This window comes from Natator depressus, chromosome 3 (genome assembly GCF_965152275.1).
Source record: "Natator depressus isolate rNatDep1 chromosome 3, rNatDep2.hap1, whole genome shotgun sequence".
Taxonomy (NCBI): domain Eukaryota; kingdom Metazoa; phylum Chordata; order Testudines; family Cheloniidae; genus Natator; species Natator depressus.
Genome location: NC_134236.1, coordinates 66115723 through 66141770, shown reverse-complemented (window position 1 = coordinate 66141770; position 26048 = coordinate 66115723). Strand labels below are relative to the sequence as shown.

Sequence of the window (26048 nt, the reverse complement as noted above, 5' to 3'; positions counted from 1 at the left end):
AATGTGGGAGCTGACCTTGTCTGTGAAGACTGAGGCAAAAAAAGCATTGAGTACTTCAGCTTGTTTCACATCATCTGTCACTAGGTTGCCTCCCCCATTCAGTAAGGGTCCCACACTTTCCCTGACCATTTTCTTGTTGCTAACATACCTGTAGAAACCCTTGTTACCCTTCACATCCCTTGCTAGCTGCAACTCCAGTTGTGTTTTGGCCTTCCTGATTACACCCCAGGCATGCTCAAACTGGAGCTCTGAGCAATCATACTGCTCTCTTACATACAGTGCAACTCTTCCACCTTTCCTCACTTGCTTGTCTTCCTGAACAGTTTATATTCATCCATGACAGTGCTCCAGTCATGTGAGCTACCCCACCAAGTCTCTGCTGTTCCAATCACATCACAGTTCTTTGACTGTGCCAGGACTTCCAATTCTTCCTGCTTGTTTCCCAGGCTTCTTGCATTCATGTACATGCACCTATGATAACTAGCTGATTGCCCTGCTTTCTCAGTATGAATCAGGAGGCCCCCACTGTTGCACCCTCCTCCTTGTTTCCTACCGGTATCCCACTTACCTCGGGGCTTAGGTCACTATCCCCTAGTGATCCTAGTTTAAAGCCCTCCTCACTAGTTTAGCAAGCCTGCCTGCAAAGATACCCTTCCCTCTCTTCATTAGGTGGACCCTTGCCTCTTTGTTTGGAAAACATGATTCTTGAAGCTGTGGCCCAAAAAGCCTTCGTTTTCCAACAGACTCTGCAGTGAATGACATGCAGCTCTATCCACATTCCAACCCAATATCCATCAATAAAAGGTGAAAATACCTAGAAGGAAATGTCCAGATGCATCACTGTGACTATTCTTGGGGTACCCAGGACTGAGTCACATTGTTACCCCTCTGCCGTCAGCGTGAGAGAGACTTGATTATGCTTAATTGTATATCAGCTCACTGACACCACCAGCCTGTTAACCACCCAAGCACTCTCCTCTGGGTATTGCCAGCCCATACTTTGCCTTGCAGGTTACCAATAGGTGCACCCTAGTTCCTGATCTCCCCCACCCCCTGGTTGAAGCATTCCCCGGTATTGTCCAGCCCTTGATCCACCGAACTCTGGCAGAAATACCAGGTCTGCTGTCCCAAGGAAACAGTGTATACACCAGCTTCTATGATTCAGTTCAGGATCAGCACCTCGCTTAATATCATGGCACTGTAGACATATTTATAGTGAAAACAAAGGTAAGTTTTTATTACCAAAGGTTCAAGTAATATGGTCAAGGATATTGTAAACAAATGGTTATGTATAAAACAAAATTGTAACATGCTTTCTAGAGATTAAACTTAACTAAAAAGTTAACTTGTCTAAAGACTTTTGCAGCATCTTCATCCAAGATCCTGTTTTCATGAATGTAAACGCACTGGCCACTTACTTCATAGGTGAAGGATAAGGGGGTGTCATCTTTGCCTTCCCCTTGTATCCCTTTTGTTCACTGTCTGTACTCTGTACTATGTACAGAGTACCATCAAATGAGGAACTTGTTTCTCTGTAATTGTTGTCTGAACATACAATAATATTTGATTTGCTTTTATGTTCCCAATATTTTTCTTGATAGAATTTCTCAGTTTAGCTGTTCCCCCCCAGATATTACTTTCCCAGGGAACTACCATGTGATTCCCTGACTGGTGATACTGACACTTCTCATCTTCAGAGCATTTTACGCATTAACTAATTAGCCTCTGATTGTTAACTCTTCATTATTCTTGTTCCCTTTACCCTCTATCTCCACTCAGACAAAGCACTTGAGGTGCTATGCAATGATTCATAGTGGAACAGTACAGTATCTTAAACAGAATCCTCTTACCAAAAAAGGGTATTTCTGACAAAAGAAATATAGAAACAAAGTGCCAACAATTATCAAGTTTTCTGTTTAACACATTTTAGTGGGTGGGGAACTAGAATCATTTAAAAGTTGGAGGATGGATGGGACAGAAATTGACTTTCCCTCTATTTGTATAGAAAAAATAACCTCCAACACCTCCGCCACCAGCATAAGACTTAATGTGGGATCTTCTTAAAGGTGGCAAACTGTTGATCCCTGTCAGGGTAAAGAAATTTGAGACTACAAACTTTAGCCATTAGAGCCACAGACAGTGTTTGGATGTTACACCTAAGAATAGGTATCTCCCAATAATATCTTTAACTGTTATGGAGCTAGTTGCCTGTAATAAGTTGTTTTAACAAATCGTAATCTTGGGTCTGTTTACTTCAGTTCATGAAATGCTCAAAGTATTTTCTTTTAAACTGGTTTATCAAGCTTCTCAGGTTGGAGGGTATGTAGTGGAAAGTAGTGATGTACAAACCGTATAAGCATGTCTAGTACAAAGAAACAAGGCACATAATATCTATATTTTTTTTTATAGTTGACCATTTTTTTCTTTTCTCAATTGTACTGAAACTAAATGCATAGGGTGAATAACTTGCATCTCCAAGAAAACAGATAAGTTTGGAAAGGCAGGGTTTAAGAAGCTTACCCAGTGACCAGACATCCCCCATGCAAGTAAAAGATCCCATAAACAGAGCACACAATTAGTTAAGTAGTGTTCTGTACTTGTGTGGTTTTTCAAATTTGCTAGTCCATTAAAGCATTTCTTATTTAAGAATATTTGTCTTGCTCAGTCTTCGAAGGAAAAGGAAGTGCACTCTGTAGGGAGACTTGATTTCCTTGTGTTGTCCCCAGATTAATTTTGAATCACTAGAAAATTTCATTTTTGTATTAGAGGTAATATTAGTTTGTAAGGTATACTTGAAAGCCTATGCTAGTTTATATATTGATGATGGCACTACCTTTTTCGAGTGATACGTTTTGATGATTTGTCTCCAGTCTTCTCCAGCCACAACTGTTACATCTCCTAATTCTACCCCAGCAAAAAGTATTGATACCTCTCCACCAGTTGATCTCTTTGCAACTTCATCTACAGCAGCTCCAGTCAGGTTAGTTCTGCAATATGTTAATCGTGAACTGTGTTCATGTGTTGCCCACAGACCCTTTCCCATTTCACATTGTGGATTTTAAAAACTAAGCATGTTGCATAGTTTTGAGAAATGCTGTGCCTGCTATACAAATTCCAGATCTCTGGAGTTATACCAGTTACAGCTCTACAGTTTTTAGTCACTGGACTCATTCACAATTTTTAGTTTACTTAACACTGAATGCATAGCATGTTTGTGGAATGGTATGGCATTACAGCTGTACAAACACTAGATTTATATGACTAATTCCAAGAAAACTGAAATTAGTTGCATAGCTACTTTGGGCAGTATGCAATATCACAGCCATTAAGCACTGCTACTTCATATAAACAAACATAAGTTCTGTTTGACTAAAATATATGTTAATGGAAAAAGTGCTAACTTACTTTATTGATTTTTATTTCTACTTTGTTAACCTTAAATATTAATCTTCACATCTAAATAGACATGCTGAACAAAATTAACTTTTTCACTTCAGCCTTTTTGAAGGGTGACTTACTGAAATTGATTAGTTTGTGATATAGCTCTAAAAGGAGCCCTTGATATTAACTTTCTCCCTGTTGCCTGTTCAGTACCTGGTGCATGGGTCTATGGCTTTCTGACCTAAGGGATAGAAATATTTTGGAAGATAGTTGCTGTGACTGAAAACAGAGTTCCATTCCTATTGGTCCTAAAAGGGGTTTGATTTTCTTTTTAGAAATTCTGCAGCAGTATTTCCGCTATTGTACTTTGTCCTACAGTATCATTGCAGTTCAACTGTGTCCTCTAGAGACACAGAACAGTACCAGTGTCCAGTAATATAAATAAATGGTTAGGAACGATGGTGTCCTCTCTCCTGGTGCTGAATACCTTCAGCATTTATTGAGCTAAACGCGTATTAAAGGCATTTAGTAGCTTCTGCAGGATTAGGTTGTGATCCAGAAAAATAGTTGCTTTACAGTGGTTTGACAGCCTAATCTTCACAACATTTACACTCCAGTGTAACCTGGAACACCTTTTACTTTGCAGAATTATACAAATGCCTGTAATACTACAGATTTGGTTTTTTCTTCCCCCCCGCCCTCTTCCCCTCTACTGCCAATAGCACTTCCAAACCATCCAGTGATCTTCTAGATCTTCAGCCAGATTTCACATCTACTGGGCAAGCAGCTCCAACTGCTCCAGCAGGAGCAACTTCATGGGGAGGTAAAGTACCTTTTTATTTTACACTTTCCCTTTTAATCTCACTCTTAGATTGGCAGCTGAACTGAAACTTGACTTTCCCTACTGTTATGAAAAGAACAAACCACGTTCCAAACTCACTAGCTTCAGCTGACAAAAGTCAGTGGATCTCAGTGGACTGTAGGCTCTTTTTGTAGTGGAGAATCTTCTAGGAGTGGATGTGCAGCCACACAAGCTGTCAACAGCCCTTATCCTATGGGGGAGCCAGAGTGTGGAGCCCAGAAACAGCTGGGAAGGAGATGGGGGCGGGAGGGGGCTTGGAACATCCTGGTGGTGTGCTGATTAAGTAAGGATGGGGCATAGGGAGAGGACTCAAAAGACCAGCGTTCTAATCTATGCCTGTGGCTCTGCCAGTGACTTGATATATGACTGGGGGTAAGTCACTTAACAACAGTTTTCCCTGCAGGCAAGTGAGATCTGTAGAAGAAAGGCACCATGAAAATTCTCAGCTATTGGGTCTATTACTTCTTGGATTTCTTAATCAGCCCTTGCTCAGTGAGTGGTGGTATTTTTTTAGTTGGCCTGTAAGTGTATTAACAATCTGAGGAATCCTAAATGTTGAAACACTATATTTCCTGAAATACTTACAGCTGAACAAAACTGCTGTTATCTGCAGCCATATCTGCATAGCCACGATATGCAAAATACTAAAAAATTTAAGTTTGGGCTAAAGCTACTCTATATCAGAAACATTTCATGGACTCAAATTCTCTCTGAAATTTCTAAGGAAGAAGAGGCCTCTTGGGCAATGTGTATATATATCTGGTCAGTATTTGCTCTGATTTTTGAACTCTTAGAGCAGCAACTCTTGTGGATCTTCTAGCTCTAAAGTTTTTTCCGTATTAACCACCTATTTTCAAAGATCTTAAGGCCAGAAAGGAAAATTATGATCAACTCGTCTAACCTTCTTTCTACATAATACATGCTGTAGAATGTCACTTAGTTATTCCTGCATGAAGCCTATAACTTCTGGTTAAGCTAGAGTATATCCTTTTTAAGGACATCAAGTCTTGATCCAAAGACTTCAGGTGATGGAGAATCTGCCACATCACTACATAAGTTGTTCCAGTGGTTAATTCCCCTCTGTTAAAGATATAACAAGAACCAGTGGTTGGGAGCCGGAGCTAGGCAAATTCACAATTGTCCCTTCTATGTAGATACTTATAGACCATGACCTCTTAATCTTCTCTTGGATAAACTGCATAGATGAAGCTTTTTTCATTTTCCTTGGTAAAGCAGGTTTTCTAGACCTCAAGTCATTCTTGTAGTAGTTTTCTGAACCTTTTTTCCAATCTGTCCACATCCTTTTTAAAGCATGGATAACAGAACGGGACACAGTATTCCAGTAATAATCTTACTAATACCGTCTATGGGGGTAATAATACCTCCTTACTTCTCAATATTCCCTCTTGTACATCTAAGGGATGTGTTTCCTCTTAGCCATTGCATTGCACTGGAGCTCATGTTTCGTTGGCTATCCACTATGACCATAAGTCCTTTTCTGTATTTCAGAGTATTTGTCCCCTCTCCCAGGCCTATAAGTGTGACCTACATTCTTGGTTCCTAGAAGTATGACCTTACGTTTTAACATAGTTAATGCATGTTCAAGTGACTCCGGCTTACCATGCATTTCAACTCAGTGTGTAGAACTGACTTATCATTGTTGTCTGCTCCACCAGTTTTTATCATCTGTGGATTTTATTGGCAATTATCAATGATCTGGAAGAAAACAAGATTTAGATGTGGAATAGCATTGAGTCCAAAACAGATGGCAATAGGTCCCCACTAACAATGCCCTCAATGAATGTTGTTTATTCATTTACAGTTATTTCTTTAGCTAGCTAGCTAACTAGCCAGCTTGTAACAGATTTAATATGAGCATTGTTTTTTGTATAGTGTTAATTTTTAATTAGAGTCACGTGGGATCAAGTGAAATACCTTATAGAAATCTATATATGGTCAACGTATGCCTTTATCAACCAAACTTTAATCTCCTCTTAAAAAAAAAAAAAAAAAAAAACTTGATTATTTTATCTTTCATAAAAATATATTGTCTGGAAATAATTATGCAGCCATGCTTTAATTCTTCACTGATGGCATCCTGTATTGGCCTTTCTATGATTTTGTCTTGGATCATGGTCAAGCCAAGCACCCTGTAGTTACCCAGGTTATCGTATTTACCTTTTATAAATAGTAGCATATTAGCTTCTATCCAGGCCACTGGATTTTTTTAAATATCAACGTCACAAACATCTCAGGCAATTCCTCTAAAAATCCTTAGGTGCCAATTATCTGCAGACTTAAATTCACAATTGTTCTTCAGCATTTTTAAACATCCTAATTACAGTTTAAGTAGAAAGTATTTCATTATCACGTGAATGTCCTCCAACTTGTTTCTGCATACAGAACGAAAATATTTTTGAACCCTTCTGCCATATCTATGTCACTGACAATTTTAGCATCCTTATCTGGTAATGTACCTATAACACAACTAGGATTTCTTTTGTTCCTGATGTAATAAGTTCCTTCTTATTTTCTTCTAACCTACTGAATGTAATTTTTAATACCCTTTTAACCATTTTATTAGGAAAGCACTTGTTTTGACAAATTAGAATAAAAAATAATTCAAGAAGTCTACTTTACCATTGGCAGTAATACAAATATGGTGACCTGTTAAATATGTAGTAACTCTGTGTGAGATAATATGCTAATAGCAAGGAATAACTCTGTGCCTTACTCTGACACATCCTTCAAGCAATTGGCAAATCCATTAAAGTATTATGTACTGGAATAGGTTGCTTTTTATATATTTTGTGAGGTTTCTTTATTTTGAAACTGGGATTTATTTTTTCAGTCTTGAGGGGTGAGAGGTATATTTCACTTAATTTTAGAGCTAATTTTAAATCCTAACTAAATATCCAGGACTCCGTAAGAGAATGCAAGCCGTCAGTAAATGTATTTTAGATGCTCTTCCTGTTGCTATACTGAAATTTGCACACTGTGGAATACGCTTTCATAAAAGCTAGGCTTCCTTTCCCATGGGGTACTCTGGGCTTCCCATCCACTTCCTTCCTCAGTGCTCTTGCATCAGTTATCGCAATTCAGCAGAGGAAATCAGAATGCTGCTATTTTCCAGTATTTGTACAGCTCCACTTGTCAGGTATAGGGAAATTGTTGGAAAGCAACAATAGATGTTCATGCTTCTACTCCCTGTCCCTCTCTGGGTTATGTGCCGCCTGCACGCAAAGCCAAAAGAGCTTGATACTCAAAGCCAGATCAACTCATCAAATGGTTTAGGAGTGATTCAGACACAAGTGGGGAGGAGAAATAAAAATGAGGTTTCTCCTGATCAGAGTCAAATTTTAAATGGTCACTAGGTAAAATAATTAAAAAGAAACTTATACTGTCCTTAGGTCTTAAAGGTTAATTGTAAACAAAAGCCTTTTTCACTTCAACTGGATATGCGGGCTGCCTTCTTTTAAGAAAGGGGAGGATAGTTCAGCAAGGTATATGGTGATTGCTTTCGGTTCCAAATGTCCATCCCCCACTGCTTCTAGCTGTCTCCTTTTTTCACTGGTGTTCCAACATACCTTATACTACACATCACAACCACCACAGAACTCTGTAAGAATAGGGACTGCCTGAGGGCATTGTTTATCGTAGTATGCCACTGTCAACTTCATCTCTTTACAATGTAAAATTAAAATAATAATAAACTAAAGAGAGTATGAGATTGGTGAAATACTCCATACTTGTGCATCCCTTCACATGAACCCTGTGCTATAGTTGAAGTGAGTTATTCTAGAACGAAGACATGAACAGAGCAGAAAGAATTGGACAAATTTAAATTTATAACTGGTCAAGGCTCTTCGTTCGTCCAGACCTCTTCCTTTGCATCAATCTAAGCAGCAGCTCTCACAAGTATTGAGAAGTTGACAGTCTACTTACGTCTTCAGCAATGCCAAGCAGTTGTAATGTGTGAACCAAAAGTTTTAACATTCTCTTGTAGCTTGTAACAGCCTCTTATAGGATTCCAGAAACTTGAGTCTCTAGGCTTCAAACCTCGACTAATTTTATATGCTGAAAGAAGTTTAGAAATATGGATCTAGAGATAGGGAAAAGAAACCATGACACTAAGAGAGAATAGCAGTTGTGGCTAAAAGCCTGTTTTTATTTTTACAGTTTAAGGCACATCAGAAACTTTGTTTTTAGTGCAGTGACATAATCTATATCATACACGGTCACAGACTCTCTTAACAGTGATTTGGATTTGTTCATGTATCTGCACTTTAACAATTAAGTAATGTTGCTTTCTGAAAATTTCTCCCTCTTTTGCTTAGCTTCAGTGTAGCTGCCATGCTTCCATTTATTATACAAACTTTTCTGTCCCTGCAGGTGCAATAATCTGCTTCCATTTCTTTCTGTGGCAGTAGGTTTTAATAAGGGCAAAGTTTGGGAAATAAAAATTGCAGAATTAATGGAACATAATGTACCAAATGCAATGTAGGGAAGGGGTGAGCAAGCAAAGAGGAAGTGGGCTGAAGGAATGCAGTGTATTACTAAGGCAGTGTTGGAAACCTTTGGCACGTGGCCCATCAGGGTAATCTGCTGGCGGGCTGCGAGACGTTTGTTTACATTGATTGTCCGCAGGAACAGTTGCCAATGGCCGCAGTTTGCCCTTCCCAGCCAATGAGAGCTGTGGAAAGTGGCACAGGCCGCAGGGACATGCTGGCCACCAGTTCCCGCAGCTCTTATTGGCCGGGAACGGCAAAACACGGCCACTGGGAGCTGCGGGGGGCTGTGCCTGTGGACAGTCAACATAAACAAAATGTGCGGCCTGCCAGGGGATTACCCTGATGGGCCGCGTGCCCAAGGTTGCTGACCCTTGTACTAAGGATTCGGTAGATTTAAATTTTGCAATTTCTTGGACCTCTGTGATGGAAGTTTACTTCCATTCTTCTCCATTTCTAATTAACACAAACTTGAGAACAGATGACTTTTTTGAGCCTTTCCCTATTTATTACTGAAATCTAAGGCACTTTGGAAAATCCCACCCTAAATTACTTGTGATACCAAGTTAGCCACCCAGGGTTTGTCTACACTGCAATTAGACACCCATGACTGGCCCATGCCAGCTGACTTGGGTTTGGGCTAAGGGACTGTTGAATTGTAGTGTAGACATTCAAGCACAGGCTGCAGCCCAGGCTCTGGGCCTTCCTACTTCAGAGTCCCAGAGCTTGGGCTGCAACCCAAGCCTGAGACCTGTAAGCCAGAGTCAGCTGGCATGGGCCAGCTGCAGGTATCTAATTGCAGTGTTGACGTACCCTCACGTGCTTTTGGAAGTCCCACCCTTTAATTTCTGCAGTGTCTAATGATTGCTAGACTTGGAAAGGGAATGATTGATTAAAAGCAGCAAAGCAGTGCTGCAAGCTATATCTACTGAAACAATATATATTTATGTGGGTATGATTCATTCCTCTAGGAAGTGTCCCATATGTTAACTGTTCAGTTTTGTTTGTTGATACAATATTTTCCTTGGACATGTTGTAAAAATATTTGCAAGGAAAAATTATGGTTCCCTACAACATCAGAATATCATGAAATGTTAAAGTAGATTAATTTTAAACTGTGACCTAATACTCACCTTTTGATAATTTCACAGCTTCATTCCTCTGTTCCACAAAAATATCTGTAACGGCAGTAAGTATAAAAAGCAATAAAACATTATTTTTAAATCTTGCATTCTTAAATAGTTGCAGTGTTTTCTTTTTAATTGCTTTATAAAACAATAATTGAAACTTTTTTTAACAACATTTTAGTAAGCTACCATGCTAGGAAATTAGGAGACTTCCGTACAATATGATCTATAAATTTGTGAGGTAACAAATTGGTTATGTGTAAGTATAGACAAATGCAAGGTGGGAGTGTTTCAACAGCAGTATCTCAAGTCAAGCTTTCAAAGCTCAGCCAGGTATGTAGTGATATGTTTTTTAATATACCTCCTGCTACTATTGTAAAATCCTTTATGGAAGGAAGTATGCCTCTTGACTATCTCAAGTTTAAAAAAAAAAAAAAAAACCTTCAAAATGTTTGAATTTTTCCCCGATGATGCATGTAGTTCTGTGACTATTCCTCTGGCCTTCGTAATAGGAATTCTGCAGTAAATACTTTATTTCTACAGAGTATGCACTGTCTTTTTACAACAGTGTATGATATAAAGATTTGTTATATAATACAAAGGGACGATAACTGTTAGTCATGCTACATGTATTTATAGTGTTCCTCTACTCTGTAACTTTTCATCAGGCAAGAATTTTTAATGACTGTATTGGCCCATACACTACATATGTGTGCTATACACTACATTAGCTTGTGCTCAGTGTGCTTCAGACTAAAGCTGTGGGCAGACTAGTAAAGAGTTGATTTTAAAACAAGAAATCCAAACCATTCTCTAAATAATAGCGTCACAGCCAGTGGATTTTGCATCATCATAAAGATGAGTTGGAACTACATAGTTACTCCTTCCTGTCTTCTTGAAGTTAAAGGTTTTTACTCCTTGCATCTCTGTAGTGAAAGGTTATAAGAGCCTTTTTCACAGCTGTTTTTCTGAAGCTGTGAAATCTTTTTTATTTTGCAGTTCTGCACTTTGATAGTCAATTGAGAACTAGAAGTACCCAGTGGTATTGTGATACAGTAGAGCTGCCTTGATGTGCAATAATCCAAAAAAGTCACTGGCAAATACCAGTTACATTAGTCAGTTACATTTTAAACTAGATCGAAACAGGAGGGGGAGTGTTCTGTACACGAGTTGAGGAGGTGGTGTGGGAGATTCTGCTCATCCAACTTAGGTAGAAGACTGGGAGCCTTTTTTTAACTGAAGGAGCTGTGTGCCTTTCCCCACCCCTCCCTATTATTTTAAGCCTTGACTTCAGTGAAGAGGACAACAGCAGTGATGAGTAGGGCCCTACCAAATTCGTGGCCATGAAAAATGCGTCCGAACCATGGAATCTGGTCTCCCCCTGTGACATCTGGTGTTTTTTGTGTGCTTTTACCCTATAGTATACAGATGTCACAGGGGAGACCAGTGTTTCTCAAATTGGGATTCTTGACTCAAAAGGGAGTTGCAGCGGGGTTGCGAGGTTATTTTAGGGGGGATTGCAGTATGGCCACCCTTAGTTCTGCACTGCCTTCAGAGCTGGGTGGCCGGAGAGTGGTGGCTGTTGGTTGGGCACCCAGCTCTGAAGGCAGCGTCTACCCTGCCAGCAGCAGTGCAGAAGTAAGGGTGGCAATACCATACCATGCCATCCTTATTTCTGTGCTGCTGTTGGCAGTGGCTGTTCGTTCAGAGCTGGGCTCCGGGCCAGCAGCTGCTACTCACCAGCTGCCTGGCTCTGATGGCAGCACTACTGCCGGCAGCAGCGCAGAAGTAAGGGTAGGAATATCGCAACCGCCCCCACAATAATCTTGCGACCTCCCCCCCCCCCCCCGCCAACTCCTTTTGGGGTCAGGATCCTTACAGTTACAACACTGTGCAAAATTTCAGATTTAAATGGCTGAAATCATTAAATTTATTATTTCTAAAATTCTGTGACTGAGAAATTCACCAAAATGGACCATGAATTTGGTAGGGAGGGCCAAATGAGGAGAGTCTGTTAAGACTGCAAGAAGTTCAGAGCCAACCAAGGCTTCTTGGACCTTTATTTGGTGTTTTGTTTCCATATCTATGAAGTACTTTGTTTAGTAAATCACAAATGTTATTTTATAAAATGACAGAGGAGGCGGGCTCATTAAGGGCTCTGTGGTGGACGGGGAAGGAGATACATAAAAGGCGTGGGAGTAGCTGTGGAATCACATTTTCACTATGTTAGAAGCTACAGTGGTCTCCATTTTAGAGTGAAAGTTTTCCACAGTTACTACACGTGGTTTCTATCTTGAGTGAAACAAGAGCTTTGGTATTTTAATTTCATTGTCTGTAGCTGTTAAAAAATGCCAATTTTTGATGGAGATCACTGAATCACATAGCCACCTCTGGTTTTTAACAGATTTGTTGAGACGTGCAAGGATTGACATTCGCTTCCTATTAGAAGACTTATCATAATGGGTAAAGGCTTAGTCTCCTTTTCATGATAGTTCATCTTAATCGAATCTTCTAAATCCTACAGCAACCACAGTTGTGGTAGGAACCATGAAAAACTTTAATCTGACTCTTTCAGTGTGCTCCAAGCCTGACCACTCTAGAAGAGGATGACAGTCTTCATGTTAACTTAATAGTAGGCTTTTCTAAAAACAAATACCTCCATTTGCCTTTTGAAAATCTGGCACTTGGGGACATAAAACTAAAAAGGACTTCATGGGTCATTGCGTTCAGTTGCCTGCTATTGCAGGCAACCATGTTGTGTAATCCCATTCTTAAATTTATCAAGCTCTTGCTGACTAATCTGAAGGTGAAAGTCTCTACATCCCATTATTGCATCCCTGAGCTATTCACTCCAGCGATCAGCTATCACATGTAATAATTTTCTGAACACTTGGTAACCACTTGTTTTGCTCCCTCTTGCATGTTGTGCATTCTAACCAACACTTTGCCCCCATGTATGTAGGGAAATCGCAACACATCTTCTGAATAGAAATACAGCCCACACTCTTTCTGTAATACTGTAGCCTTTTGCTTCTAATATTTAACTCTTGAGTCATTACAGAAAATTGCTTATGTAGCCTCCATTAAGTTTAGGGTGCAAATTGCACAAATCACTAATAACTGTTTCTTTACTCAGCTACACAAGAAATTTTTGTTGGGTTGACATTAGTAGAGCACACACATGGAAATGTGAAGACTTGACTTAAAATGCAAATAAATCCAAATAGAAGGATAATTCTACAAGAAAACATACACATATAACAAAACACCCCCTGGATCATACATACTTACAGCCTTAGGCTGGTACAAGATAAAGCCCCCCCCCACACACCCCGCCCCCCCAGTGTTGACATACTTACAACCTTATGGAGACTGGTGACAGCGAAGATAGACAAAAAGGTGGGTGGAGATCACCACAGGAAGGCTTGTTCATACTCAGGCTTCCACTAATCAGTCTTCTCTTGTGTCCCAATTAGGATGAATTTGACAGTCTCTTATATGCCTTTTTCTATTCCATCCACATACGTCCAGGACCATATCTGATAACATCCCAGCCCACTTATTCATATTTGGTGTACCGGGCAATCAATTTCAGGGTTCTGTTAGTTCATATGTGTTATTCCGGTTCCCCATAATTACATTTCCAGCGGTTAACCTCATTAATGTATTGAAATGATCGCATTATCTCTTATTGCAAAAAGCCCCTCAGATGCTACTGTCCATTTGCAGTTTACCTATTCATTACAAGATGCATTGCTAAACTATCACAAGATACATATTGCAAACTTTTAGACCACACTCAAAGCCCTTAACACTTAATGTTTAGGACCTATAGCCAAACCTACTTTAGTACATATATTTTGGTTCTTCTACTTGCTGTTACAGCTTGAATAACTTCCTTTATTTTACTCAAAACCAGAGACCCCCCCAAGATCAGGTCAGTGGTCAATATAACCTAAAAATCATGTCTGGTTTTGAGGCTTATCTGGTTATACATCCTATCAGGACATGCTTTGCCAAAGTACTTACGCCTCTGGGAGACTGCTTCCTTGCTAATGCAGCTGGATTTTTTTTCTAATGCAAAACTCTTCATATACGATACAGTGAACTTCAAACCACTTGTACTGTGTATTAATCCCAATTTTGAACTTTTTTATGGAAGGTGTAAGACGAAAAAAATCCTATAGGACGCGTGAGTGGTATCCTGAAGCAATTGATATAGAATGTTCTTGAATTATCTAATTTTGTCACTGTAATTCTGCTCTAGTTTGTGCATAGGTGCTGGAAGTAGGGGTGCTTGGGGCCCTTCCGCACCCCCTGACTTGAAGTGGTTTTCATAATACACAGGATTTACAGTTTGGTTCAATGGCTGTCAGCATCCCCACTATATAAATTGTTATAGCACCCCTGAATGTGTGCCTTTTTATAGAAATTTGGGGTGAAACATGGATATAAAAAAACTTCTCATTTTGCTTCCTCATTTTGTACATTGTCCTATCTCCACAATGTTTACTCTGATGTAAAATTTAGAATTTGAGCATAATTATTTAATTCTGGTAGGAAAAGACCATTTGCTATTTAGTTAGATTTCCACAGAGAAGTTCAATTTCCAGCCAAAACTGACAAGTTGAAATGACAAAATAAAAAGTTTATATTTAAAGACTCCAATTGGCTGCTGATGATAGTTTGTTGCATCATTTTCCGTCTTGCAGTGTGGAGTTTTTTAAAATGACTCATTTTGGAGACTAACTTCCTTTAACATGAACTCTAGTCTTGAATCCAAACACTAACCAGCCAGTCCAATGTCGTGTGTGTGTGTGTGTGTGCATTATATTCCTGGATGAGGGACTGATTTGAATCAGCCTCAGAGATCTTATGTCATAGCAGGCTTTGAGGAAAGGGGCAGATTAAAATTGAGTGCTCTGTGTGCCAGTTTTTAGAACTGTATTAGTCAAATAGTCCTTAACTCTTAAATTGAGGTTTCATTTTTAGTAGGCCATCAGTAGTTGTTACGCAAATCTAAGCGGGGGGGAAAATAGTTATCCAAAGGTAAGGTATCACTGACAAACCTTAGAGTGGCCCATTATCCCAGATAATTCCATTAACATATTTAGCTGTAAAATGTATGGGTTAAAGGCAAGCACTTTGGCGCATCCGTTGCAAAAATAATCTCTTAAATACAGTAGTCCTGAGATCAATGACAGCAATATGGGAAATAGGGAGACTAATATAATCTGTGGCAACAAAATACTTACGAAAGTTTTTTTTCTTGTTCGGCTCCTTCAATGGCAGTATAGTCGTGGTTTTTTAATAACTGGTGTGACTCGAAGTACTTTTCTTACATGGAAAGAAAACATTTCAGTTAGCTGAAACAAAAAACTATTAATCAGCAGTCCATTCAGACTTAGCGTTGGTAGTGTATTTAATAGCAACCATGTAATGAATGAATTTGACAAGTAAATCAAAATCCCATGCGCCAATGGGTGAATAGTTGAATAAAGCTGTTAAAGAAATGGATTCAGTTCACATTAGGCTGTTCACTTAAGTCTCTACTTTGACCTTTCAAAGTTCCTAAAACTAGACTGTCCTATATAAGCTCGATTCAAGTTATCTATGGCATGTCTGGGTAGGGTGGCATACTAGTGATTGAATTGTTCAGAAATTGTTTATCATGTGTGTGGCTAATGTACATGTTCACTCTGGCAGTTTTGTTAACTCTCCGATTTCTTTATATTGCTATCATGTAATGGACAATGTTACAGATCTCTTGGGAGAGGGTGAGTAACACTTATTTTCTAAGCTTCTTTAAATAGAGAATTGTTAATATAATTTTAACAGCTGTCTTTACTTCTTGGAGTCTAGTGGTTTTTTTTCCCGCTCTTCCGCTCACTATTTCCATTTGGTCTTTGTATATGGTTGCATATAGACAATCTGGCAGCGCTTTCCAGTGTTCCTTCTGAGCCACAGATTTCAGATCCATTTGCTCCAGAGCCTAGCCCAACTACTGCTGCAGCTACGGAAATCACAACTGCCACAGCACCTGCTACAGCTACAACAGCCATTACTGCTGTCGCTGCTGAAGTGGATCTCTTTGGAGGTTAGTTTCGTTACTCGAATGCTGCAGTTTATACAAGAAGCATAAGCCATCTTGAAATCATCAACTTTCATAGTCTAACTAAAAACTTGATCTTGTGGTGTCTGAAAGCCCAAATTATTCAAGTAGTTAGGTACATTTGAATGTATCTTTCAAATTAACTAAAGTTTTCTGAGGTTTTTTTTGTTTTTTGTTGTACATTCTGAAAGACTTTCCCTTTTCTGTGTGCAGGGTTTCCTTTTTGCATATCCCCTACGGAGGGGGAACATAAGACTGGATACATTTTCAACTGGCTAAAAACTGGGTTCTAAGCTTAACTCTTAAGTAGCCAATTTTAGAACTAACAATTAACCTTAAAAATTAAATATTGGAAGGATTTTTTAAAAAACTCTCATCCACGGATCTGCATTCTTATACCGTGAGTGAACCTAGGACTTTTCATTGAAATGCATAGGCTCATATCACTAAAATTACCAGTGCTCTACAGCTGTTTGTCATTGTACTTAATTGGCACACAGAGACCCATGTTGTGCTATTCTTTAACCCTTTCTTTAAATTCTAGTAATCTAGTCCTCTTAAATTTTCTTGTATTTCAGAAGGTTTTGTTGAAGCTTTTTGTTGAAAGTAAACCCTAAAAAGTGTTTTGAAAACAAAATTGTCACTGACTGGCATAATTGGTACCTTTTTCCTCAGTTTTGAGTTGCTGCGTAGCTGAGCCAAAAGGGGATCCTACCTAAAGAGATTAAAATGGCAAATTAAATATCTACTGCTAGACCTTTAGGTAAAACTGGGCCCTTTCTCTGCCCTTTGCTGGGCCAAGGGAAGAGTGAGAATACCTCTGTACCCAGGTGGCTAGTGCACTAACTTAGGCTGTGGGAGATCCAATTTCAAGTCCCTGCTCCAGTGACTGATTATATACAGTGGAACAGCTTCAAAACGAGAGATTTAGGAGACCCAGCTCAGAATACTTCTGTTATATACAGGCCACTGGCTAGTGCATTTCCCTGCAACTGGGAGACCAGAGTCCAAATCCCTTCTCTCCATCTGATGTGGAGGGAGGATTTGAACCCAGGTCTCCCACATCCCAGGTAAGTGCCGTAACCAGTGAGATAAAATCTATAAAGACGCACCACCACCTCCTCCCATTTTGTGAATCTAGTCCTCCTAGTCTTCGCTCTTGTCAAAATGGCTGAAATTGAACCAATTTTGTTGAGTTAATTTAAAAATAACTCAATCTCTTTTTTTGGTTTGGTCAAAACTATTTTGGCAATTGTGATGTGAATTGGCAAATAGTTTTGGTCAACCCAAAACGGCATTTTTCAGTGAATAAACTATTTGACAAAAATTCACCCAGCTCTGGCTTCCACCTCTACGTGCTTGTTGGTTTGGGTTCTTTGATGTCCCTTCTGCAGAATCTAATCACCTTTTTTCTTTATAAACTCTAAAGAAAGGTCCTGTGAAATCTATGCCCCAAGGAAATGAATTGCTATTGATGAATGTTTCATTTTGCATTAGGACTTTCTGGTAATGTGTCCATCTTCTGTGCCCTTGAAGCTTTCTTGGTTGACTAAAGCTGTCAATAGTCATGCCTCCTTTGGTAAGCGATGGTGATGGTGATTTGTAAGAGCGTAGATAGGGTTCAAATTTTACAGGCTTTAACATACTCTGATCTTTTCCTATTTCTTTCTGGTTTGTCTTCTCCTCACCACAACCATCCCATCCTCCTCAGATTCCCAGTTATACAAATAAGTCCTGGAGTCATCCTCTATTTGCTACCAAAATGTTTCATTTCAAACTTCCAAGTCCAGCTAAAATTATTGTGTACTTTTGCCATATGGTATTTTGCATGCTGGACTCTGTATCTTTTCTTCTGATTCCTATACCAGTAAAACTCAAAGGATTGGGGATTTTCTTACCCCAGCTTTTCCAGATTACGCGGGATCCACACATGTGCTTAAACCTATTTTATCCTTGTATGAACAGCAAAGGTAAAAAGATTACATATCTTGAACAGAATTTTTACCCAAGACATCTTTCCCGTGATTTAAAATTGCAGAAGCCCTGGAAGTTCCCAAATCTCTTCTGTCCATACAACCCATGAAATAGGGATTCTTGTTCAGGTGAGCACATGTAAAATGGAATGACCCTTCATCAGACTGCCCATACCTAGATAAATACACTTGGTTATCTGCAGCTACCATTTTAACTGCAGAAAAAATATGCAGTCCATAAGCAGTCAGGCCATATCTCTACACTTCAGCAGTAGCTCGCTGGAATTGCTGAAGTCTGAAGTGCTATTCAGCTCCTAATGAGAAGAAGCGGAGTATTCTATACTAAGTGAGGATGAACATCCATGAAGTACTTTTTCTCTTATAGTAGGTTACTTTCTGAAGCTCTCATGGTTACTATCTGTGGCAGAGAAATCTAGGACTACATTACCTGCCTCAACCTTATGACTCAAAGGGTCCCACTGTAATTTCCAAGAGTCTGAGGGCTACTCCTCATTGAACACAGTTTATACAAATGTGTATAAATTATGTATAGCACATAAACATACATATTGCTTTAAATATTTTAAAATATATGAGAAATTGAAATGTGAGCTCTAAAATAGTAAAATTATAACTGTACAACTGCATATACTGCAGAAGAATAGTTATTAAAGTTAAATGTTTTACCTATAACATTTGCTTATAATTTTATTCCTTCAGCAAGGAAGCTGCAAATGTGACTTTCTTTATAGTTCCACAACTAAATGCAGTTTATCAGTTTCATCTGCACCCTGAAGTTACAAGGAGAAGATGGCTGGGGACTACCTTTTTGTCTCCATAGGCCATGTTTATAACCTGTGTCAGGGAGTTTGTTAAAATGTTTAGCACACTTTTGGGTGGTATAAAAATAATTAGCATCCTAAGCTATATGGTGGAGCATGTCAAGAAACCTTTCTTTTATCACTTCAATGATATTTGGGTCTCAAGCATTTTGAGAGAGGTTATATCTGCGGTTATCTGTAAGCATCAATACCGACTTTCCATGGGTGAACAAGTAAAGGTTCTAGACCCCTGTTATATGGATCTTGTCATTTGGAGAGAATATTATGAAGAAAAAATAGATAATTTTGAAATACCAATCTGCTCAGATCCTAGGTGAACAGCCATTTTTTTCTTCAGAAAGTAGTAGCAAAAATCTTAAACCATTTCTTTCTGAAGAAGAAAAATCACAGAAATCTTAAACCATTTCTCTCTTAGGAAGTATATCTAACTCACACCTTTCCTCTAGCCTTTTGATTCTGAAAGTTTTGAATGTTCATGGAAAAGGTATCCTTCATGAGTCACTAAATTGACATAAGTCTGCAATATTCTAGGCATCCATAGATCAGATGCCATATAGGCAGCAGTATTGCAGATTTCATTAAACCTGCCTACTAATGTGCTTTGACAGGGTGGACCACTAGACCTAGGGATGAGTCATGGAATCATAGACTTTAAGGTCAGAAGGGACCATTATGATCATCTAGTCTGACCTTCTGCACAACGCAGGCCACAGAATCTCACCCACCCACTCCTGTAACAAACCTCTAACCTATGAGCTATTGAAGACCTCAGGATAGCTTAGTCCAGTGTTTCTCAAATTGTGGGTCGGGACTCTTTTAATGGGGTCACCAGAGCTAGCTTGGACTTGCTGGGGCCAAGGGCCAAAGCCCAAGCCAGAGAGCTTCACTCCTGGGGGGGGGGGGGGGGGGCTGAAGCTCTTGGGCTTCGGCTTTGGCCCCCCAGCCTGGAGCAGTGGGCTGCTGTGGTGGTGGTGGTGGGGCTTGGATGGGCTCAGGCTTAGGTCTCTGCCCCCCTCTTGGGGTCTTGTAGTAATTTTTGTTGTCAGAAGGGGGTCACGGAGCAATGAAGTTTGCAAATGCCTGGTTTACTCTCCTCCAGGGTCTATTGGTCTTTGCCTTTCTCCTGAAGCTGCCCACAACAAACACAAGTTTTAAATGACTCTTGTAATGTAAAGATGTATCTGCTACGCACCAGACTCAGATTAAAACCTTTTTTGCGAAAGGCCACCAAATGACTATTAGTTAGTAACTTTTGATTACTACTGATCTGGGTCAAACACAGCCCAGTGATCTATAGTAGAAATCTGTTTCCCCTCACCAGTTCCTTAGGCCAACACTTCCAGCTCTTTATTTTCTTCTGTCCTTCAATTTTTTTGTCCCCTTTGTGTTCACTTCACATTAGCAGATTTTTAGATCTTTTAAAATTCTTCAGGGGAGGGGTGATCAATGTGTTTTGAATGGTGCTGACCACATTAGTGCTTATCTTGTTAAGAAATTATTTGTTGACCTGTATGTCTGCTGGAAAGTGAAGATGTTAACTTTGTGGAGTCACTTTAACTTCTTGTAGTTCACCAGTTCTTAGCTACTCTCTCTGATGTTGGATGTGAGATGGGGAAGAAGCCAGAGGAATAGTCTAGAGCAGAAATAAGGACACTAAAGAAAAAAGGGCTGTGAAGGTAGAAAGAAGAAAGGGGTGGAAGCGGTGGCAGAGGCTCTGTTGCTTAAGCATAGGAGGAAACGCAAAGGGGCATTTATACAAGAATTAATATTTTACTAATACTCTTTTTTTTTAAAAAAATAACACCTAAGGAAGTGTACTGAATTTACTAATCTACAGATCAGGAGTTTAGCTTTATGGGTACTGATAAATTTTCACTGAAGAGATTCAAAACAATACTTAGGCTTCACTTGAAGTGCTACCTGATCAGTTTATTATTCAAAAACACAAAGTAGTTCTCCATTGTGTTTATCTAAGGTCGGGATTGATCAATGTATTTTGTCTATTGCCTTGTTCTAAAAAGAAGTTAGGCTTCTGGAATCAATTAGATACCAAAATAACTTGTTTGGGAGGTAGCTTATTAACTATGTAAAGGTTAACAATTTCTTACCTTGTTTTCCAGAGAATCTGAGATCTATACTTTGAGTAATAGCTGGCCAAATGTATTGCAATAGAATGTGTCAAATTTATTAAGAAAACTGGTGGGGAAACTGAGTATGGAGGAACGGAAAAGGTCTTGGAATATATTCCATCTCTTGGTATTTTGTTGGAGTCTTTAATTCAAGTGAACAGGTTTCCTCCAAAATATAATGGCTATAGGGCTGGTTAAGGGACAAGAAACTTGAAGCAAGGTTGCTTCACTAAGGCTATTGCTTTTAAAAATGTATGGATAACTGATCGTTTTTGCAAAAAGAATAAGGATTACTTGTGGCACCTTAAAGACTAACAAATTTATTTGGGTATAAGCTTTCATGGGCTAAAACCCACTTCATCAGATGCATGGAGTGGAAATACAGTAGGAAGATATGTATATACAGAAAACATGAAAAGATGGGGGTTGCCGTACCAACTCTAATGAGACAAATCAATTAAGGTGGGCTACTATCAGCAGGAGAAAAAAAACTTCTGTTTGAAATGGGCCATCCTAATTATCACTACAGTTGACAAGAAGGTGTGAGTAGCAGTACGGGGAAAAATTAGCATGGGGAAATAGTTTAGTTTGTGTAATGACCCATCCACTCCCAGTCTTTATTCAAGCCTAATTTGATGCTGTCCAGTTTGCAAATTAATTCCAGTTCTGCAGTTTCTCATTGGAGTCTGTTTTTTTGAAGATTTTTGTTGAAGAATTGCTACTTTTAGGTCTGTTTTAGTTTTTTAATTGGGGAAAGTCATATAATTTTTATCCCCCGTTCTCTAATATAACAGAAGATAAACTTACCAAGAATCTTCTGAGATAATATTGTTGAATATATCCTTCTTACGAACTGTTCCAGTTATAAAGATTCATTATGATTCACTTGTCAACATTTTGTATCGTGAGCTCTGGGCTGGGGTGGGGGGGTTGGGCCAAGGAGTTCGGCGTGTGGGCTCTGGGAGGGGGTTTGGGGTGTGGGCTCTGGGAGGGGGTGAGGGGCAGGAGGTTGGGATGTGGGGCCTGACTGGGCGATGCTTACCTTGGGCAGCTCCCACAAGCAACCAGCATGTTCAGCTCCTAGGCTCGGGGCAGCCAGGTGGCTCCGCATGATGCCCCTGCATGCAGGCACCACCCCCACAGCTCCCACTGGCGGTGGTTCCCAGTCAATGAGAGTTGCGGAGTTGGTGTATGAGGTGGGGGCAGTACGCAGAGACCCCCTGACCGCCCCTGTGCCTAAGACCAGACATGCCAGTCACTTCTGGGAGCCACATGGAGCCAGAGCAGGTAGGGAGCCTGCCTTAGCCCCGTTTGCTGCCGACCGGACTTTTAGTAGCTATTAAAATCTCCTGGATTGCTTTCAGTGGCCACCGGGAGATCGATTCCTGTAGACTCCCAGCCAGTCCAGGAGGGTTGGCAACCATATCCAGCATGTCTTAGTAAGTGTGTGAAATATTTTTGTTAACTATGGATCCTGTGGCCACATAACATGGCATGCACAGTCTGGAATTATAAATTTGTAGACCAAACATTTTTCAATGGTCTATAGTTTCAGTGGTCTATAAGTACGGAAGCATAATTGTCTTTCTGCAGAACTCAACAGAAGAAAGATGTGTTGTACTGAAAACAAAAATTTTTTTTCCTAAAGCAATGTGCACGTCTAACTGAAATATATTTATGTAGATACTTTTAGTATCTCAATAGTCCCAAATTATGTACCCTTAATTTAAGGGTTTCAACAATGTATGTTTCATACGGATTTAGTGTTTCCTTTTAAGTAATGCAGTTATTTTTCTCATTCCAGACCTAATTCCAGGGATCTTAGAGTAAGATCTTACATGTTCCATTCTATGCATCCGATGAAGTGAGCTGTAGCTCACGAAAGCTTATGCTCAAATAAATTTGTCAGTCTCTAAGGTGCCACAAGTACTCCTTTTCTTTTTGCGGAGACAGACTAACACGGCTGCTACTCTGAAACAAGCTTTTAAGGGCGTCCTTTGTGGCTTATTCTGATAACTGTCAGTATTGTAGAGCCATTATAATGTTAGTTCACTATTGTAAGTCTTTGTATAGTAGATAGTCTGAACACTTTAGAAAGTTATAAAAATCATAGTATAGCTAGCTAGAGCTCTGTTTATAAATTGAAAACCCATTGTAGGTCCCAGCTAAGTATGAAACCAGAACTGAAAAAAATTATTTGCCATACTCAGAGCCAGCCACTCCCCTTTTATGAGTATTTATGAGGGGTTTATCCCTGATGGAGTTCTTTAGCTGTTACGTTTCGAGAGATGGTGTTTTACATCTTAATAGGAATAAGCTTTTGTGCTCTTGCTTACGTGGTCTCAGCACATAACTAATTATTCTTTCAAGTAATCCTGATAGGCTTTCTTGCAATCCCCCAATGTTTTTTTTATTTTCTTAATGTAATACTGTACACTATATTATCAGAAAAAAGTTATCTAAAAACAGTATTTACTGAAAGTATACCACAGAATCAGTCTACTTTGTATTGTGCATTGGAAGTGTTTATTTTTCCAGGAGTAATACTAGATTGTATTCCAGATGAAACTCTCCACTGATTCAGAAGCTGGTGATGTAGGCAAAAAGTCACTCACATACAGACCTTCAAAAGCAATTATAGTTGGAAGTACCCAAATTCAAAAAATTTCAGTCCAATTCTTTGTTAGACTGATCAGATTTCTCCATTCTTCTAAATCATGTGCCAGTGTGTAGTATTTCTGCAATAATGTAGAGAATTTTTGACTGATTATACATTTTACTGTTTGAACAGCTGTCATTCAGTTTTGCCATTGTGAATTCTTTTAAATTAAATACATTTAAATCTCTAATGCAATAATGAGAAACTGCTTATTGACAGGCTCTTTTTCCTGTTGCTCTTAGTTCTCATTTTTTATTTGGTTTGATATAATTAAAATATCAGCTTTTATCTGGTTTTGCTGAAGTTCAGATGCATGTTGTCTTGAGCATTTTTAGAGTAGTTGGCACAAAATTTGTTTTTAAAATGGGCATTTTCATTCAAATTGAAATTTGTTACAGCATGTAAAGCTCTCTAATGCTTGCTTGGCAATGCTGCTGCAGCATTCCTTTCTAACAGGAAGTTTGCAGTTAGCTGTTTTTTCCTCATTCCTTTCTATCTCCTGAGCAACATTGGACATTTAGAACTTAGAAATGCTTTCAATAGCTTAATGTGTTATGCACCACACTTTAGGACCTGATCATGCAAATGCTACTGTGCACTGAGCTTGCTTATGTGAGTAGTCCCCATGAATTGTAGCTTTAGGACTACTCCATGATAGTAAACACTACAAGTGGTAGTAACACTTAACGTTATGTGCCTAACTTGCCCAGTTGTATAATGCTGGGAATGTATTACTATAATGGTTTCAAAGCTTGAAATGCTATAATGTTAGCACTTGTTTGAAAAAGCAAAAAAAAAAAACTATTGCTCAACTATCACCCAAATTTAATGTTTGGGTCAATTTTTAAATGTTTAGTCTCAAGGGAACACGGACATCAAATTAGGGAGATTGGTTAGTTGTCTTTTTACTACACCATACGTTAAGATGAACTTTCTTGCTCTGTCAAAAACAAGATGAGTGAACATATAATCTTTTTTTAGAATTCTTGATTTTTTAGAAAGATGGTTAATTTGTCTTTTGAAGCTCTGTGAAACCTTTTTATAGTGAATCCTCTCATGCAAATCCTCAAGACCTGCTAATGTCTTCAAACAAATTATTTTAGAGGGCCCTATTGATTTAATAAAGATTGACATGCAAACTTATAAGACTCATTTTAAAAGTTACATTATCAAATGGAGACATGGATAAAGTCTGAATTTAGACCACTGAGATGCAATATACAGAGAAAAATAGATGGGTTATAGAAAAGTGCAAAGGAGTGTTTCCGTCTGGGGAGCCCAGTGAATATCAATACTCATGTAAAACACTACAGTTCCTGGGATGTTTTATAAGACTGGACTACAAAAAAAAATTAACTGCTAAATTTTTAGTGCCGCACCTTTCAGGAATTAGAAATATTTTAAATTATTAATGGTTAATGGCAAAGAATGATTGAATTTCCATTCACTGGTCTGTTGTTTTTACTATCGGTAATTAAAATTCCACTTCTCAGGATACCTGTCAGTTATGTGGATCTCTCTCAAATGAGGTTTCGCTATAAATGGGCTTCACAAATTCTAGTCAATTAAAATGCTGGCAATAGTGCAATAAAGGATCATTGAGAATTCTAGTTCACAGCACAAGCTTTTAGTTTCCTGAATATTTTGAAGAGCTAAAAGTCACATGCTAGATAAATTATTATTCAGACATACATTGAGGTAATTTGACTGAACATGAAAGTTTAATAACTTAATTGGCATCAGTTTACCGCCAAACTTTTTACATGCTTTTGTTAACTTCTCATGTTACATAAACATGCTGCTCAGAACCCTTATACAATGAGAATCCTGTTGCCTTTAACATCTTAATATGCCTCTTGCCTACCACCTCAAAGTATTAATATGTAGTCCCATCTAAAATAAATACGTTGAGTGCGGTGGGGTGGGGGGAGATTGAGAATTTATAATGCATGATTTATCTGACATCAGTAAAAATACTAATAAAAATTCATGTTGTATAAGGGAATCTTCCTATGCAATTTAACTTGGTTCTTTTACTATATATTTCTTCTCTCTTTATCCTTTTAATTTCTGTTTTAAAAAACTGCACTCAAGATGCCTTTGCAGCTTCTCCTGGAGAAGCCCCTGCAGCACCTGAAGGGGCAGCAGCACCAGCTACCCCAACCCCTGTAGCAGCAGCTCTTGATGCATGTTCAGGAAATGGTGGGTTTTATGTCATTAGTCTCTTGTGTGTTGTAGTAGTAAACTACATGGCAGTGTGGGTTGGTTTTTTTGTTTGTTTTTTTTTTAATTATCAGTCAATCTTTTTCTTCTGAGTACATAGTATTCATTGTAGTTGATCAAAAACATAGAACTTTGAGACAGAAGAGCATTCTTCACATAACTGCATGTGTCTTCTGTCAAAGCCAATATCCTTTCTCTGTACATTTATTCAGTAGCACTACTGAATAATTTT

General features: G+C 38.9%; 1 protein-coding gene across 1 annotated transcript in view; it reads left to right on the top strand.

Annotated features, from left to right (window-relative positions):
- Positions 1-26048, top strand: part of SNAP91 (synaptosome associated protein 91) — a 137016-nt gene that overhangs the window by 82568 nt on the left and 28400 nt on the right. Inside the window, exons 13-17 of the mRNA XM_074948046.1 lie at positions 2871-2980; positions 4104-4204; positions 15641-15655; positions 15805-15975; positions 25688-25795. Coding sequence (XP_074804147.1) covers positions 2871-2980; positions 4104-4204; positions 15641-15655; positions 15805-15975; positions 25688-25795 — 505 coding nt within the window. The remainder of the gene's footprint in view (positions 1-2870; positions 2981-4103; positions 4205-15640; positions 15656-15804; positions 15976-25687; positions 25796-26048) is intronic.